The sequence below is a fragment of the Pinus tabuliformis genome, chromosome 9 (genome assembly GCF_031772625.1).
Source record: "Pinus tabuliformis cultivar Carrire ecotype Pingquan chromosome 9, CPIR1, whole genome shotgun sequence".
Taxonomy (NCBI): Eukaryota; Viridiplantae; Streptophyta; class Pinopsida; order Pinales; family Pinaceae; genus Pinus; species Pinus tabuliformis.
In genome coordinates this window covers 888,296,276-888,316,261 of record NC_142307.1, presented here as the reverse complement: position 1 = coordinate 888,316,261, position 19,986 = coordinate 888,296,276, and the positions used below count along the sequence as shown (strand labels likewise).

Genomic DNA, 19,986 nt, shown 5'->3' with positions numbered 1-19,986 from the left:
CGGAAGCAAAGAATTCTTCCTCGGGTCAGGAAGATTCTTAGGATGAGGAGGAGGAGCTAATAGAAGCACCTGCTGGCAAAGGAAGAATTAGCAGAGAACTTTGTTAGATTCTGCGAGATGCAGAGGACTTCATCGGTGCCCCAAGAAACAATAAGAGGGAGCAAAAACAGCCAAATAGATATCATGCATTAGTAGCTCAGGATGGAGAACCTGCCAGTTTCAAGGAGGCAACTCAACATTAGGTTTGGCTAGATGCGATGGTAGAGGAGTATAACTCCATAATGGTGAACGATGCCTCGGAGGTGGTGCCAAGGCTTCAGACAGATCAGTGGTAGGTTCAAGATGGATCTACAAGATCAAATACACAGCAGACGACAGTGTTGAGAAATACAAGGCTAGGTTTGTGGCTAAAGGGTATACTCAAAAGGAAGGAATTGACTACGAGGAGACCTTCGCCCCGGTAGCCATGTATACATCTATTAGGACCATGATATCTCTTGCAGCTCAGATGGGATGGGAGATTCATCAGATGGATGTCAAAACGACATTTCTGAACAAGGTAATAGAAGAAGAGGTATACATTGAACAACTAGAGGGCTTTGAGACTCATGAGAAGAAGTCTTATATATGCAGATTGAAGAAAGCCTTGTATGCGCTGAAACAGGCATCGAGAGCATGGTATGGACAAATAGACGGCTACTTGTAGAAGATGGGATTTGTCAAGAGTGACGTGGATCTGAATCTCTACTATCTAGTTGTAGAGAACAAGCCGCTAATCTTAGTATTGTATGTGGATGATCTCTTTCTAACAGGATCATCCAGGCTCATTGGGGACTGCAAGAAGAATCTAGCCACAGAATTTGATATGAAGGATTTGGGACGAATGCATTACTTCCTAGGGTTGGATGTTTGGCAGCAGAAGGGAGAAATCTTCCTTGGGCAAGGGAGGTGTGCTACAGAAATCCTGAAAAGATTTAGGATGGAGGACTGTAGACCCATGGCTATGCCAATGATCACCAACTGGAAGAAGATTGATGCATCAGAAGACAAGGATGTTGATCCCACCCTATACAGGCAGCTCATAGGGTCCCTGATGTATCTGGTCAATACAAGGCCAGATATTTGCTACGCTGTGAACACCCTCAATTAGTTCATGGCAGAACCGAAGAGGGCACACTGGGCAGCAGCCAAACACGTTTTCAAGTATTTAGAGGGAATAGTCGACTATGGACTTTTGTACACCAAAGGTAAGGGTATTAGTTTGAGTGGATTTATTGATGCAGATTGGGCAGGAAGTTCAGTGGATCGAAAAAGTATCTTTGGGTATTGTTTCAACATTGGATTAGAAATGACCTCCTGGTGCAGTAGGAAAGAGAAGGCTGTGGCTCTGAGCTCATCTGAGGTAGCATATATGGCGATGAGCATAGCTTCGCGTGAGGCCATATGGCTTAAAAAACTGCTTGTGAACCTATTAAGAAGGGATATGGAGGTGACCAGGATCATGTGCGATAATCAGAGTTGCATCAAGCTCTCTGAAAATCCAGTGTTTCATGATAGATTGAAGCATATTGATATCCGGTGTCACTTTGTTAGGGACTGTGTCCAACGAGGAGCTGTGCAGTTGAACTACACTCCCACAAGAGAACAGGTGGCGGACATCCTCACCAAGGCCCTTCGAAGGACAAAGTTTGACTACTTCAAGAAAAATATGGGGATGGTAAAGAACTCGTTTCAGTAGCAGAAATGGGAGTGATAACTGCACAGATGCAAAGGGAATTGCAGTGCGGATGCAGTGTTGGGAGAAAGCACCAGCAGTAGCACAAATGCAGAGGGAGTTGTCATACAGATGCAATAGTGGCAGTGGCTGAGCCATGTGCAGTAGTACAGGATGTAGCAGTGCAGATGATGTTGAGTAGGGAGGCTAAGCATCAGCACAGGGATGTATGCTGGATGATCACGGTGATACTCAGTGAGGAGTATTACTAGAGCACAGTCCTCGCTAAGAGGGAGTGTTGATTTGGGGTAGCATCGGATGTGCTCTAGCCACGAAATTTGGTGGAGAGGCTAAGACACATGAGATCTCCAATACCCAGAAAGGGTTTGGGCAGATTCTAAACAGTTTGGGAGATATTAAAATAATTAATATTATTAATGGAGTCCCTAAGTCAACTTAGGAAAAATAAAATATTAATGTGAATTAATATAAAACTGTGTTAGAATGGTCCAAAAGTCATGGATCAAGCCAAATCTAATCTTAGCCGTTGATTAGGGATTTAATCTCAGTCGTTGATTCGTAAAAAATAAGTATAAGAGGAGGCTTAAGGGTCACTTGGAGGATATACTGAGGGAGACCAATCAGTTCAATTTCTGGAGTAGGGTTAGCTGAGGAATTGGAACTAGTGGTCTGGTGAGCAGTCAAGAGGCAGCAAGTACGGAACAAAGAGATAGGATCAACCACTAGAGACCAGCGTTGAGGTAGGAGAGGCAAATGCAGAGGCAACAGGAGACTGCACAATCACTAGTTGGGCCTGCATGGGTGACGCAGAGAGGCCCAGGGCTGACACAGTCAAGCAGGGACTGACGCAGAGTGTCTGGGAGCCACGCAGAGGTCAGCCAAGATGACACTGGGACTGGGAGAGGTGCTGGAAAATTTTTCTCTCTATGGGTAAGCCAGTTTGGCACCCTGTTGTACTGAAGAATTGCTGAATAATAAAATCCTCCTTGCTGCAATGGCTTTCCCACGTTGGGTTTTTCCGAGGACCGTTGTCCAAAATAACTGTGTCAATGTGTTGATTCTTGTGCATGTATTTGTTTCTATATTACGGTGTGATATCTACAATGTTAATTGAAGGAATTTCATAAATAACTTATTGAAGAATAAGTAGGAAAAATAAATCAGTTGTTGCAGTGATAGAATTTTCACACAATGGTGAGGGTAGAAATAACATAAAATTCTTTTTTTTTATGTACAACATTAGTTTCTTCATACCTGGAGTTTCTCAACTTCTTCGGAGGACGACCATTTCCATATTGAGCAGTGGGGGCATTCCCCTTTCCTTTGTTGTTAAGCTTATTGTTCCTTTCATTGCCATTGCCTTTGTAGTTGTGGTGTTTGTTGTTGTCATCATCCCTTGGAGTATCCTTCTTGTGAGGACACTCTCTAGCAACATGGCCAAACCTGTTGCAATGGATTCTCGTCTATCGATCTTGATGTCTTTCAACTTGTTCTTGAGAAAGAGAACTTGATTTGCATTATTTACTTTGAACATCCCAACCAGCTTGTCATACATCTCCTTAGATGTTTCCAAATCAGAAATATAGGAAACCAAAGGCTTGTGAATAGAATCAACAATAATTTTCTTAGCTTTGATCTCACCTTTCTTGTACTTTGTTTTTGTAGTAGCTGCTGCATTTGAAGGACGCTCTGCAATTCTTGCTTTGACATAGTCCATGGCATCATTTTCTTCCAAAGTCAAATCCAGAGGCATCTTCCATGCATGATAGTTGGATTTGTCCTTAAACTTGTCCTTAGATTTGAAGTAAGATGTAGTCTTCATTGAGTCTAGCTCCAAATATAGATAGAACATAAAAACATATGCAGAAGACAAGCCAAGACAAGAGGACACCGGATATGGCAGATGCCAAGGAAAAACCCCAATGTGGGGAAAACCCTTTGATCAAATCTTCTTATTATTATTCAATAGTTCAGCAGAGAGAGAGAGTATAAAAATCAAATAGACTAGCTCAATACAAAGTCAAATCTGCCCTGTCAAATTCTGCAGTCAACTGCAGTCAAACTTCAGTCATAACTAGAACGTCAACGTTGGTCAAATCAGCAGCAAAACACCTCCTTTGAAGCTCAGTCAAAGGCAGTTCAATTCGGCGTCCAGCAAAGGTCAAAGTCAACTCAAAACAGTCCCACAAACTTTGGTCAAACTCTGTCAAACAGCAGTCAGCCCTGCGGTCAACGCTGGTGAAATAGTCCCAAACTTCTCGATTTTCGTGCCAATTAATGCGGCCTCAAGAAAGAGAAATTCTGCCTCCCAAAACACAGTCAAATTCAGTCAAAACAGCAGTGGTCAATGCTGGTCAACATTCTGAAATTTTCAGTTCTGTTTTAGCCTAGAAAATCAGTCCTCCTAGCTACACGTGTGAGAGAGAGAGAGACCGCACGTGTGTGAGAGAGAGACATAGAAGATGCCCAAGCTGTACAAACCAATCTGATGAAGAGAGAGAAGAATGTGTGAGTGATTGATGTCCAAATGAGGTGTGAGGTCTCTTCTGTTTATACACTTTGTTGTGGGTGAGGAGACACATCTATTGGGCTTCTTCAGCCTACAGTAAGCTGAGGCCAATCTGAACAATTTGTACATGTGAGAGAATAAATTCAAAATCACACTTCTGCCTGTCTGAATGAGATGATCTTTATATCAATCTTGGACCTCTCGAAAAAAGGAATCCAATGAAATAATCATCTCCATCATATGCACTGTCCCAAGGTGGAATTTGGCCCTAGTTTCCAATTTTAACATGAGGCCATGCAAATTCTTAAAAGTATCTTGAAATGTGCATAACTCGAAGACAAATTGGGTGGGAAAATATTAGTAAAATCTGCTTTTACTTGTTGGGTTTCCTTCACAACATACGAATTTACTTGCACAATATCACCGGACTTACTACCCATATCTGTCCGCAATTATTGGGTAACATGATTCATTATGATTCGTTATTGTATAATCCCATACGATTTCCTGTAATTATGCCTGAAAGCAAATGAAATTGATTCCAAGCAGTTTCAAATCTTAAAAGAATAAACTTATTTTATGTCCTGCAAGCATGAAAAATACTTTTATATTTTTCCATAACAATGTTTGGCATTCTTTCGCAGTTGGAATATCCAAAACATACACCCTTATTAGCACAAATTCTTGAGGGACTTGTTTCAATAAGCAGCAATGAAGATAAGAAGAGGCATTATAAAGAGGTATTTGCTATCATGTTTTTAAAACTTTTAAGCGTTTGCAGGAACATTGTTATCACCTTGACTTCTCACTATATGGAATACTTTATTCTAATTCAGTTTTCACTAGTTATAATTTTGAATTCATGGCAGGTAATAGATGCTGCAAATGAGGTTATTGACAATATTGACAAAGACGAATTAGCAAAATATTTCTCAATGAAGAGTGAATCTGAAGATGAGGATGCAGCCGTATGTATCTATTTCATTTCTGACATATTTCATCCTTATTTTCAATCTTTAAATGCAGATCACTTTTAAAGTATTGAGCTTCAGAGTCCAGACATGCTTACAACATCTGCTAATATGTGTCCAGGAAACCAAGAAGAAAATGGAATCTCTCCGTGATCAGTTAGCAAATGCACTCTATAGAAAGGGATTAGCACTAGCAGAGATTGATTTATCGGAGGTAATTTATCTTTTGTTTTTATCAAGGATAAGTAATACTTGAGTATCACCTAATATTAATTTTTAAGTGTAAGGACATGATCCTTAGGCAGTGTCGCACCGAAAGTATTTATTCTCATCCCCGTTTTGGAACAATTCATCAAGTTGGATAATTTATTATATTTTTCTGTTTGGATCAGAATGTTGAAATTAATGTCCATTTATTATTAGGGGTTGGAAGTTACGCTGTAAAGTTACGTCATGTAATATTATGTGGTAACATCAATCTTGTCTGTTAGTCTAATAAGGTGAAGTATTAGTGATTATCTCAAATTTAGTCAGGACAGTCTTGACAGCAAGTGGTTGGGTATGAAACATCATCTTATATGCACATGTCATGAATTATTGCTAGAAATATAAATCATGGGTTGCATTTTTTTCTTATATTGTCTTTTTCTTCTCATAATTTTAACTTGGTAGTAGAACCATATTTGAGGATGTGCACAGTCAGCAAGCAAAAAATGCTGAAGATAAAGCATTTGTAACCAGTCTTTGTGATGCGAGAGCTATCACTGAGAAGACTAAACAGTCAGATTGATGTTTCCCTCATAATGTTGCCTTAGGTTATTTGTTCTAGTTATCATTTTGCCTTTGTCGAGCCATGCCACTATGGTGTTATAAAGTAACCAACAAAGTCGCTTCGGTTTAGCTTGACTGGTGAGGAAAACTGTTTGTGATCCCCTCCTCACCCGGGTTCAATCCTTGGGACATGTTGGTCCATTCTGATAAGGCTCAAAGAGTAGGCAACCCTTGGGATAGAGCTTCCTCCATTGTGGTGCGGTTTGGGATGTCTCAGCTCTTGCTAAGTCACAAGTTATTGGTATATTTGGTTTGTGGGCTGTTGGATATACACTTGGTGTTATAGTGGTAGCCGGAAGGTTTGATCTTGGACCTCACCCAGATTACTGCACAAGTTACCAATTCACCATGGTTAAAGAAAAGTTAAAACAGAAGATAAAGTAACCAATGAAGAGATCACTCTGCCTCATAAGGAAAAAGGGTTTCATTCTTTTTTTTTTCTCAACTAGGATATACACTTGGTGTTATAGTGGTAGCTGGAAGCTTTGATCTTGGACCCTATCCAGATTACTCCAACAAGCCACCAATTCACCATGGTTAAAAAAAGAAGAGGAAGAAGATAAAGCAACCAATGAAGAGATCACTCTCCCCCATGAGGAAAAAGGCTTTCTTTCTTTTATTTGTATTGACTAGGACAATAGTTGTAGGTATCGTGCAAATCCATCAGTGACCATATGTTTTTATGTAAGATAGTGTCAGGGAAACTCAATCTAAGTAGAAATGCACTATCCAGAAAAAGATGATAAAATCTTGGAAAGCAAGTTAGGGATTTGGGCTTTGACCAGAGAAGAGGCACCTAAGAGAAACTAGAGGGGTGGTGGCTACAAGGATCCTAAGAGTTTATCATGGTGGATTTGAAAGGTGACTCCAAAGCATCAAAGTAGGAAATAAAGAGGGTGCAAGGACAAATAGCCTAAGGAATGTGCAATAAACCCTTAGAGAGAGGGATGCATTAACATTAGCTTTGGGTTTAGTGAGTACTGATATGCTGGACAACATATTGTCATTGAGCAAAAATGTGCTTCGAACCTGATTTTGTTGGAGTATTAACACCCCAATAATATTTAGGAATCTATAAGTGTTTGTATTTATTTGTAAGTGTTTGTATTATTATTCCCGGGAACCTTATGCCCTACAAAAGCTGAAGCAAGTCCGGAAACAAACACTGGGAAAAAAGCATTGGCACCTTGCTTATTTCCCCATGTTGAAGTTAGTTTTTGCTGACATCAATGGGATATCCCTAAATGATCTAGATATTAATTGAAAATTCAAGAATTATTAGTAACACCTAGAATCAAAGTAGATGCTTGCTGTCCTATAATACATGTGTAATTGGTTATCAGAAACAGGCAAGTCTGGCCTTAACGCTGGAATTTTACATGGAAAATGATGCAAAAGACTAGTTTAAGTTATGGGCATGAATGACTATGGAAGTGTGCACAAAACTGATAATCTAATGTGCAAAAACAGAAATTACAAGCTAGCATGATTGTTTTACTGCTTTCTATGCTATATTAAATGCTGTTTATCAGTATATTTTTATGTTTTTACTGCTTTTACACCTTCCAATGCATTAAAATTAAGAAAAATGTAAGGTTTTACTCTATTTCTGCAGTATAAACAACGTTACAGCAAATTCAACTGGCTGTAATTTAATATAAAATTGAAGAAAGATGAGCTAGGATGCCTAACCTATATGATTCCCAAAATGCTTTAGAGTCTAGACACAAATTTTAGATTAGAAAAAGTGTTTTGTTTTTATATGAATAGTTAAATGACTAGAACAAATAGATCAGTGCCTTATGGTGATCCAGAATGGATCATTATATTTTTTGTCATCCATCTTGATGCTTTTAGAGTGGAAAAAATGGAGGAATCATCTCACAAGACCATTTTTACCGGTGGTTCACAGCGTGGCGAATTGGGATCTAAGACCTTCTGGAAACAATTTGAGGCATCTAATGGTGTTTTTTGGTGGTAACATTTTGTTGCTTAAGCAAGACACCCCCAACACTATTCTACACATAGGTACCTTTCCAACGCCACAAGATTCGCCTCAATCAAAGTCCGTATGAAAAGTTTATGCCCCCAAAAGTTACCTTCTTGTTTTGACTACCATGATTCCAGAGGATGCCATGCCAACCCCATTATTCATGGAAAAGGGGCTAGCCATGTGATCATGTTGAAGAAGACTCTAGATGAGTTGACATTGTAACCCTAGTTAAGAGTTGAAGGAGTCAAACTTAACCACTAGTAGGCTATCGGTCTGTAATATAACTGGGCCAATAGGAAAAAAAGGATTTTACATTCTATTCAAGTGCATTTTGTACCATAGATGAACAAAGTAGCCTGGAGTGGATAGGGATAGAGAAAATAGAGTGTCTTTGTGCACTATAGTAGCCCATAGGCCTCAGGTCTCACTTCTTTGTTCTTACATCCATTTCCATTCAGAGAAAGAGAGATCAAAGCAACCTCGCCTTCTAGTTGGGTTTCTTCTAGAAAGGGCCAAGTCATATCTTGTGTTTTTATGGTTGTGAGTGATTGTATTTTTTTTTTGTTCTATATCTTCCACATTTTCTATATTACATGTATAAAAGCAATAACGTAATAAATCCAAAATTCTAAGAAAAATAGCCCTCATAATATAGATTTCGGATTTTCAGTATAAATTTATTAAATATGTTGTGTCGTATTGTGTAGTGGAATATTTGTAGCAATTTGCCTATCATATTGGTATTAAAGCAAGTTTCTTTGGGTATATTGTGGGCAGTTATAGGGGATTAAGATCTATTAACACAAAAGCATAAAACCCCAGCCATGGCCAATGGATCCATTAATAACCTTAAAGATCCCGCTGAGGAGAGGTTTGCACAGTTGAAAGCACAAGTCGTAGATATAAACTGTAATGTGAGAGTCCTCCTAGCACCCCTGACTAATAAGGTCAAGCTATTTAGAGAAGATGGAGGGTCTAATGCGGTGGTTGGATCGAAGGGGAAATTGGTAGGTCAAGAAGAATCATAGAGGGAATCTAGGAAATAACCATTCATAGTCCCTATTCAAGATGGAAGCAAAGGTCGACATCAAGCCATATCAAGGTGAGATTGATGCTGTAAAGTTAAATCACTGGTTGAAATTAGAGGGCCATGCCCTGACCTAGTGGGAAAGCCACACGAAGACCCTAAGTTTGGCGGGAGATACTCCAGTGACTAAGTGGGAGGATTTCAAAACACTCTCATGAAGTCACAATTTTACCCTATTAGGTATGTAGAGAACCAATACATCCGATGGCATCACCTTAGGCAGAAGCAAGGGTAGAGTGTACAAGAGTACAACACAAAATTTAGAAAGATGGCCATAATGTTGGGTATCTCAGCAAATAACCTCAACATACTCATGAAGTATGTGGGGGGTCTACACAACCATTTGCTGAAGAAAGTGATGTTGTTCAAACCTAGATCAGTGGACGAGGCTTATGTACAGGCACAATACTTGGAGAAGATAGGCTAGAAGAAAGGTAAATCAAGTAGGTCAAAGCAAAAGGAGCACCGAAAGCTTACAAGGAGGGGAAGAAGAAGTGGAAAGGGGGAAATAAAAAAATAAATAACCACAACACACCAGTGCAAAGATCCCTACAACCATCATAACATTAACGACCATGTAGAGGAGAAGCACTGGAAGTTGCATCTAGAGCTCAACCTGAAGAATAAAAGGAAGATTCTAAGAAGAAAAATCCCATGGCCATTGATTTTAACAACTAGGTGGAAAGCATCTTGGACGTGGATGAGAAGATTTTTTGTACATCAATGCAGGAAGGGGTGAATTTGAGTAACCTTCAGCAACAGGAAGAGAAGGAACTGACCAGACTCTTCCATATAAAGATACAAGTAAAGAAGACAAAATTTGATGCTTTGTTTGATTCAGGATCACAAGATAATCTTATTTCAACATTGTTGGTCAACAAATTGGGATTGGAAGTTCGTGATCATCCAAGCCCATATCCATTGGGATGGGTAAATAAGGATGCAAAAATAAAGGTAACAAAAAAGTGCGAAATTAAATTTTCTATTAGTGTTGATTTTATTGATGAAGTAGAACTAGATGTAGTTCCCTTTCATGTATGTGGGGTAGCATTTGGAAGTCCCTATAAGTACATGTGGGATGCAATCTTCATGTGAAGAGCCACCCAGTTCCTCCTCATCAAGGATGGAAAATCCTTCTCCATTGACGTGCGTGAGGGAAAGTCCAAAATTTCGCTAGTAAATAACAACCAAGCTAAGAAAATAATATGTTCCAGCAAGATGTTTTATCATTTTTAAGAGATAACCAGTTTGTAGAACAGTCAGTGAGAACAAAGTCATCCTTGGAGGGATGGACTAAGGAACGGAAACAACAACTAGAAGAGTTTATATAAGCATGTAGGGATGTGTTCCAAAATCCTAAAGGCCTACTACCCAAGAGGGAAGTGGAACACGAGATCCAACAGTTCTTGGAATCCCTGTTGCCAAACATTGGGCTATACAGGTAGTCCATTATAGAAGCAAGCGAGGAGAAGAACCAGTTGCAACAGTGACTAGAATAGGGTATCGTTCAACTAAGTACCTCTCCATGTGGGTCACCCATCATTGTGCCAAAGAAGGATGGAACTTGGCGAATGTGTATGGATTACAGAGCATTAAAACAAAATTACAATCAAGAACAAGTACTCCCTGCCCATAATAGATGATCAATTGGATCAGTGGCAGCAAGCCAAATACTTCACCAAGCTAGACTTAAAGTCAAGATATTAGTAAGTTCAAGTTAGAGAAAAAGATGCCTAGAAGACCACCATCAAAACTAAGCAAGGTCTGTATGAGTGGTTAGTCATGTTGTTTGGCCTATGCAATGCACCAACTATGTTTATGAGGTTAATGAATATATATTGTGCCCTTTTCATAGATTCATTTGCTATTGTCTAATTGGATGATATACTAGTATACGGTGATACCTGGGAGGAGCACATCTCATATTTGATCCAGGTGCTAGAGACATTAAAGAAGCATCGGCTGTTGGAAAATATTGATTCTCGAGAATTGTGAGTTTGCACAATAGCCTTTGGTGTATCTTGGTTATGTGATAGGTGGAGGAGAGTTGAAGATAGATCCTACCAAAATGGAGGTTATCTTGAAGCAACCAATGCCTATTGATTTTTCTAAGGTTAGGAGTTTGGTTGGGGTGGCACAATACTTGAAAGAATTCATAGCCTCGTTTTAATAATGAGTGGCAAGAGTTTCCAGTGGGGAAAGGGTCAAAGAGGGTTGTTACCGCTCAAATTAACAGGGGGTCCTATAGGGGCACTGACGAGCAACAATGAAGCTAAAGCCCACTTTCACCACAACTAAAGCTTTTTACTCTTTACAGACTTTCACCGATGGGAGGAGACTTGATATATAAAGAATCACTTATGAAGGATAGATCAACTAGGATGGATGTGAAGTGATCTCGATGACCCTTTCCTAGGAGAGACTAAAGAGTGGAACTTGCTTGCTAAATAAGCAAAGTGCAAGGTTCTCTGTGATAGGGGAATAGGGATTTGAGGGCTTGGCTTGGGGAATGTGACTTGTAAAGGAGCTTCATAAACCCTAAAATCCTTGTGGAACTTGGTTTCCCAAGTTGTTTTTGAAAAGTTGACTTTGATAAGATATGGGACCACATGGGACCAAGTGGACCTAGGTTAGGTCAAGAGGAGGGAGTTTAGAAACCAATGATGAGCTTGACGTAAACAAGGTAGAGAAAGGGATGAAAGAAATGATCTTCACTTAGAGGTGCTAAAATGATCCCTATGAGGTACTAGCCTAGGGAAACCTAGAGCAATTATTAGTCTCAAAGCTATTTCTTAGGATATCTTGCAATTCTGCTGTCGGAATTCCTTCAAATTTGGAGGAGACCTAGGAGACACACCAGCGTAGAAATGCCCAAGATATCGAAGTTTTTCTATGGGTAGTTTGTTGGGAAAATGATGCCCTAGGATGCCCAATGTGGCTAGACCTAGAATAAAGGAGAAAAGGTGAAGAAAAATGGTTCTTAAAATGATCACCTTATGGTAGAGCAATGTTTAATCCTTTGGGGAGATTAGTGTCAAGAAGAATGATGAGAATGAACTTCGTTTTTAGGTCAAGGAGGCTCCAAGTACTACAATTAGCATTAGGGCAAAAAAGAGTGACCTTAAAGCTTTATACTTCGTTTTACAAGATGAGATGGCTTATCAAGATGAATTCAACCATAAAATTATCTTTAGGAAAATTCGTTCAACATACATGCCCCATACATAGAAAGATGCTATCTAGAAACACTAATTCCACAATTTCGCAATAATGCATGTAGCAATTAGCCCTAGTATAGCGAAAATCCCATTATCAATGCATGTGACAAAGTAAAAGAAAGAATAGCATTAAATTTGTACTTACATGTAAGAGAATATATCCAACCATCAACAAATTGCCAATCAAGAACCTCCAAGACAAGAATAGATAATCCAAACATCAAAATTCATTCCATACTCCAAAATTTCGTCCACCAAGAAGGAATAGCAAAAATCTCTAGAGAGAGATACAAGTCCAATCCAAATGATGATGATAAGTTGAATCCTCATCACTTCTATTTATACACTTCTAATGAGTTTGATTTAGCTACTTGGGCCTACATTAGCCCCTAAAATAAAAATAATGTGCAAAATAACTAACTTTTGGTGACAAGCCCACCAAACTAGCTCATAAACACAAGAATAAGCCTCTCAAGAGGTCGAATGATCAATAATACATGTCGTTGGGCGTCCTAAGAAACTTGATGAAGTCCATAATCGCCACAATGATGAATAAGACTCCCGAAAGTAGTGGACAAGGGGTTGGCCCCTTGTACTCCAAATAATAAACTTTTGGTGTTGCCAATGGGTGTGAGGGCACACAAGTAACCTCATGGGTTTCCAAGTAAGTCAAAGATGTCTGTAGACCATTTGTAAGGGCTCAGATGATGGTGTAAGTGATGCGACGTCAGCATACAAGTCCTAGGCCATCTGCCAAGCGCATGGTACAACTATGGGGTCGGCTAGGCATGGTGAACTAGGTGCATCTTCCTTGTCCAATAGGTGAATCTTGAGCAATCTTTGAACATTGCTGGGGATCCATGGAATGTTGTCTACTACTGTGGCGGCCCATGGCTCTCTACACCAGTGTTGAAAATATCGGTATCGGCAAAATATCGGCGAGGGTCCAGAAAATATCTTATCGGCAATATCGGCTAAAATATCGGCAAATATCGGCAAGCATAAAAAATAATTTTTTCAGATTTTTAGATATAGCCGATACTTTGCCGATATTTTCAAAATATCGCGATATTTTGCCGATATTTTCCGATATTTGCCGATATTTTGAAAATATCGCGATATTTTCTCGGCGATATATCGTTTTGCCGAAAATATCGCGATATTTTCGAATATCGCCGATATTATCAACAGTGCTCTACACACACCCTACATGCGCCAATGTAGCCATTTGGAGGGTTAGGACCTCATATAGGGAGACCAAACCCAAAATGGAGATCATTTGCAATCCTACATAAGATCCAATGCATCCCCTAGCCTTCCAGTACAAAAAATCATCAAAGGAAATCAAGTTAGAGAGCTTACAAACCATTGACAATAGGTGGGCACTTCATAATGGCATGCCCTTCCATAGTGGGCTTTGGCATTTGCTAATGTCTCCAAGCTCCAAATGGGGTTAACCAAGTATCCTATTAGGTGGTTTCTACTTTTAAAGGGGATGGTGTCTCCAAGGTACATCCTTTAAAGCATGGTGGCATGTGATAAAGAGATGAATGGAGTAGGGAATGAAAGGGGTAGCCTTGGGCCACATGTTGGGATACAAGGGTGGCTAATAAAAAGGGAAGCCCACACGGGTATATAATGTATAGGAGGGAGCAATCGTGGCGTATGAGGTGCCCCAACCTTGATTTTTCCACCCTTCTTTATATGCCTTTCTCCTTTTATGATTTACTTTAATAGCTCGGGGCTCAAGGGATAAGAGCATGATGCGTAAGATATAACAGTGGATACCCCCTTTAAGGTAGGGTGGTTCATTGCGTACCAAGGGTTGGGACAATCATGGGTTCCTGAATGATAGAGGAGGCTCATCTATGGCCTATAGGAACTAGGGTGATGGCCATGATGATGGGGTAGAGCTCATGTATTGGCTTTTCCCCATTTTTCCCCACATGCTAAATGTGTTCGTCCTGGCCATCTTTTGCATTTTGTGGTACATTTTCCTGTTGAATGTGGCGAATTATGCTTTTACTTTTCTTTTCAACTGCATCAACCTCTTGGGCATCATTCTAGTCCCGATCCTAGGTGTGGGCAAGGGGAGGGGCAAGGTTAACCCTATGTGGACCTAGTGGAGGAATGTGAGCCCAGGTGGGAGAAATGATGATTGGGGTTATAATGTGTGGAAGGGGAGTGATATATGTGGATGAGGGAGCGGGACCACGCAACCAAAATCAGGGTTGCCCATGTAGTACCATCCCTAAGGCCCAAAGGTCAATAAAAGAGATCCCATGGGACTAGGGTCCAAGGTTAACATCCAAAAGAGGTCTAGGGGACAAGAGCACGAACCTGGCCCACTCTCTTTGCCGAATCCCCCCATTAATCCATGCATAGAAGTATCCATAATAAGAAAACTACAACACTCAATCAATGTTGTGATAATTGCGATCGGGATTAAATCGGCAAGGGTCCAAAAAAATAAAAAATCGGGATAAAATCAGTAAAAATTAGAAAAATTAAACAAATACAAAAAATTAAAAAAAAAATACAAAATCAAGATTTTTGGGAAAAAAATACACGATTAAATCGCGATTTTTCAAAATGAAAAAATCGCCAATTTAATCATTTCAGGCAAAAAATCGCGATTTTTTCAAAAATTCGTGATTTTTGCAACACTGCACTCAATTACCAAATGACAAGGGATACCTTTAGGTTTGGGAGGCCCACCTTGAAACATATGATCATGACAGATGGGTGAGGGACCATATGGCTAGCTCAAGTGATGGAGAAATGGCAAAATGACCTAGTTGGTGGTTGCAATGGGTTGTTGGCTGTCGGGTAACAAGGGCCTTTAAGGAGTTAAAGAAGAGAAACAGTCAAGCAGCAATTCTGACATTACAAAACTTGCAACAATGCTTTGAAGTGGAGATAGATGTGAGTGGGTATGTTATGTGAGCGGTCTTGATGCAAAGTGGAAAGCTTGTATGCTACCATTTTGAAGTATTTCATGGGGTTTTTCTCAACTACCGTGAGTGGGTATGTTATGTGAGCGGTCTTGATGCAAAGTGGAAAGCTTGTATGCTACCATTTTGAAGTATTTCATGGGGTTTTTCTCAACTACCCTACCTACAACAAGGAGCTTTATGCCCTGATGCAAGTTGTGAAAAAGTGGAAACACTATTTGTGGGGAAAGGAGATAGTAATCAACACATATTACCAACCATTATAGTACTTGTAGGCCTAAAGTAACCTACAACAGCCTAGCCATTACAAGTGGAAGAGGTTTCTATTACAATTTCATTTAATGATCAAATACAAGAAGAGAAACACAAACGAGTAGGCCAACATGCTTTCAAGGCCTCCACATCAAAGATCGCAACTTTGGGAACCCTTATGCACATAGAGCCATTCACCCATGATGTATACAGATAGGCACATTCAAATGATGAGGACTTCAAGGGGGTGTTTTAACAGTGGCAGAGCCAGAGTCATGTGCACAATGGTGACATTTCAATTGACTACCATCTATAGGATGGGTTACTCTACAAGCTGGTAAGTTAAGTGTTCCTAAAGGTGAGCCAACTAATTAAAGAGGCTTACACCTCCAAGTTAACATGGCACATTGGTGTAGGAAAGACAATGACCAACTTGCAAAGGTATGTGACTCTGTAATATCCCAAACGAGAAATTTGACTAATTTTGCAGAAATTTAACTCGAATAGAATTTCTCCACAAAATTACCATTCATTTAACAGAAAATTGCCATGTAAAACATAACCAATAGAGTGCATGCAATTCAATAATACGATTATTAGAAATAATCCCAACTTTCATTATAATAAATAACTGGAAAGAGTGTACTCGATGATACCACTGAAATAGTTGAGATAGATAATCTGGTCTCCAAAAATAATCTGCTCCAATGCTGAAATCGACCTTCCAAAACTGAACTGAGATGCAACTGCTAAGCTGTCTTGTGAATCACCCGAGGGTTTTTGTCCTGGGGCAACAAATGAAGTAGAGAACTAGGTTCTCAAATCTCTCATACAAGAAGAAAGATCAAATCCAAGATATCCTGTAATGGCTTCCTCCTCTTTTATAGATTTGATGGACCCCTCTAGAAGATTTTATTTTATTATTATTTTAATCATTGAGCACATTTCCCTCTTATTAAAATATCCTTTGAATATGGGAAATTGGTAAATTGGCCACCATGCCTCCTTACGTCACTGAAAATCACTTCTAACCAACCCATCCTGTAGATATTCTCGTTCCAGTTCCAACGAGCTATTACACTAAGGTGTTACGTCAAGTATTACTCTCGAATGTCACGTTAACCATAATTAATTGAGTTACGCACAATAAAAATCCCATTTTACGAGAATTATCAGAATACAATGGAACGAGAAGCAAGTTGTGTGGAACCAATCCTAATGATGGAATATGGCAAGTGAACTCCTATAGACCCCATAAAACATCTCCAAAATCCCCTGGGCCCACTGATGACATAAACCTACACTTGTGACTTGTCTGCCTCCAACCCTGAAAGTCCATCCTAACCATGCCATAAGGAACACCAGAAAAGGAACATCACAAATCCTCCCGCCCCAAGATTGCTTGCCCTCAAGCAATCCAAACCTGTGGACCATTCTGGTGACCCAATGCAACTGAGACCCAATGCCCAAATCCCATACAAACCACTAGGTGATGGCATGCCTCTGTGACAACCCACCATGAACGGACCCCTTAATGCCCGGATCCCAGACCAACCTCTGACTATCATCAATAAATCCTCCTGGATCCCAATGCCACCAAGAATAGATATCGATGCTCTATGGCTCCTATTGTGCTGTAGCTCTAGCTATGAATGTTGCTCCATTAACCGCATACCAACTCATTATCTCTCTCCATTCCAACCCTTGGTATAGGACAACATCAATCTCACTATGTAGATGTAGGCCTAAAGGGTTGGAAAGTTGTTGGCCTACCTCCCACCGCCAACTGGAGTATGTAGTGTTGATTTTGGGTAGCATTGGATGTTGTCTAGCTCTGAAATTTGGTGGAGGGACTAGAACACATGAGATCTCCAAAACCTAGAAATTGTTTGGAGAAATTCCACGTCGGGTCATGTATGGCGTTTGATCATCCAGTTGTTGAATTTGCCGGAATATCTATCCCCGGGTAGAGGTATTTCTACCAAGATTTTTCTCTGTTGGGTGATAGCCATATCTGGCACCCTAGTTGTATTCAAAAATCTGCTTAATAATACAAACCCCTTATATGTTGCACCGGTTTTCCCAAATTGGGTTTTTCCGGGGACGATTGTCCAAAAATAACGGTGTCCCTTGTGTATTTGTCTCGTTCTATTTCAGTTCATGATTTGTATGTATGTGTAGTACGCAATAGTGTTTTCATCGCTATTTAAATAATTAAATAACATGTTGAATGTAAAAACAAGTAGGAGATGATAAACTAATGATTGCAGTAGGATTTCTGATGTGTAGATTCAGAAATTTTCATATGGTATTAGAGTGATTGCAGATCATAGGCCATTGAAGACACCAGCTAAGAAATCTGGAGAATTTGTAGTAGAAAAGCAGTTGTCCCGAGTGACAGCGTTGTTCCACAGCCAGAGACGCAGAAGGAGTGACGTAGTGCAGAGAAAGTGACGTAGAGGCTCACACATTGCCTGCGTCAACACTCTGAGCCAGCTGGAGATGACGCAGTAGCTGGGAGGAGCCCACGCAGTAGCTGTGTCATCCGTCAAGGCCAACACAGAGGCAGAGGGGGGCAGATCAAGCTCACGCAGAGCCACGTCATCTTTCTGAGCCAAGAAGGATTGACGCAGTTGGCCAAGAGGAGCTGATCCAACCGATGCAATGATTGCATAGAGCCTAAAGGGCTCAGATTCTTCAAGTTGTTGGGGCTAAGGAAGCTGAGCGGATTTTCAGTCTGAGGAGCTGGTGGGACGCTATTTTTGTTGGTGTAGAGCAATGTCTAAGGAGACTGAACCAAGGTAGAGGGAATCACTGCCTTGAAAGTTGACATATTGCTAGCCAAGAAATCTAGATCCAGATTGCAACAGCAAAGGAGGATTGGAGAGGAGCGATTCGACAGGTGGTCGGAGGATTTTTGAGAGGGAAATGAAGACTTAGAAGGAGTCTAGAGAGGAGTTTTTCGTTAGAGGGTTTCTTGTACCCAAGGAATCCAGATCCAAGTCTTGCTAGATTGACAGCAGGAGAGGGAGAAGAGAACCAGTTCTATTTTTTAGCAAAGATGACAATGAATGGGTTCAGGGATCAGGATAGATTGGATGGAGCATCCAATTTTTTCATCTGGAAGGCCAGGATCCTGGCAATCCTAGGCAAACATCGCGTCAAGGAGTATGCCTTGAAGGTTGTTGCTGAACCGGTCGACACTGATCCATTGAAGAAATACAAGGAGGCCCAAGCTAAGGCCAAGTGCATGATCCTAGACGGGGTCAAAGATCATGTAAGAACCATTGTTTTAAAAATCGGCCGAGTCCACTCCCACTCGGCCGAGTCAGATTGAGCCAATGCCTGCCTGGGCCAACTCAGTGGCCAAAACAAAACAGATGGCTGGGTTGTTACCGAGCCAGTCATTGACTCGGTCGACTCAATAACAACTCAATCGACTCGGTAATGACTCGGCCGACTCGACTCTTTGACAAAAATCCTGAAGCACATTTGTCAAAAGTTGTTCCGCCTCCTACATATCAATGGTTGGGTTGTTGTTTATTGCAGCCCTAAAGTAATCTATCACTGTGAGAAAGCTTTGAAAGCTACAAGGCCGAAGTTTGGTTATCCTAGTGGCATGAATTAGAAAACTAAAACAACGCGTTGAGCCATACAATGTTTTTAAAAAGGCAAATGTTCTGCCAATGGACTAATAAATACATATATACCTCTGATTGTTTTGGAGCTTAACCAGAATTAAATCAAGGGTTTTGAGACTTCATTAGGGGCAAAGAATTGGTATTATTGTTGTTGTAATCTAGTGGTTGTCCTTAGGCTGAGGTAGAAAAGAATCCTGGCATTAGTGGCTAAGTATGAACTTTGTATTAGACAGTGCACTGGGTGCCATTTTGATATAATGGATATATTCATGAGCCTACTTTGATCATATGTTGTCTTCTCTCTATATTCTAAAGCTGTGTTTGGAAACATGAATGAAAATCTTTAAAATTATGTTTTTTATAAAAATAATAAAATATTTAATGCATTTTTTACAACGACCAAGCAATCGAAATAAAACCGGCCAAGTCGATACCAAATCGGAGTCAGAGTCGACCCTCGGCCGTTTCTGAGTCGGAGTTGGAGATTTAAAACATTGGTAAGAACATAGCAAGGGAGATGTGGCAGACCTTGACCACCTTATATTAGGGCTCTTCCATGCAACAGAAAATGCTATTAGAAAATTAGCTCAGACAGTATCAGATGCAGAAAGGGGAGGAGATAGATCCCTTCCTTCTCAAGTTGCAAGGGATTCGCGACCAGCTAACTTTCGTGGGGTTTACACCAGATCCTAGGTTCATGGTCAGGACTGCCCTGAATCCAGTCACTGAGGACTGGGAGACATTTGTCCAAAGTATTTTAGGTAGAGCGACTCTCCCCAGTTGGGAGGAGATGTG

General features: G+C 40.3%; 1 protein-coding gene across 2 annotated transcripts in view; it reads left to right on the top strand.

Moving 5' to 3' along the window:
- The window catches only part of TPP2 (tripeptidyl peptidase ii), a 531,975-nt gene that overhangs the window by 458,964 nt on the left and 53,025 nt on the right, over positions 1 to 19,986 (top strand). For both annotated transcript variants that reach the window (XM_089443702.1, XM_089443703.1), the window contains 3 exons: positions 4,889 to 4,984; positions 5,114 to 5,212; positions 5,337 to 5,429. In XM_089443702.1, the coding sequence (XP_089299828.1) occupies positions 4,889 to 4,984; positions 5,114 to 5,212; positions 5,337 to 5,429 (288 nt within the window). The remainder of the gene's footprint in view (positions 1 to 4,888; positions 4,985 to 5,113; positions 5,213 to 5,336; positions 5,430 to 19,986) is intronic.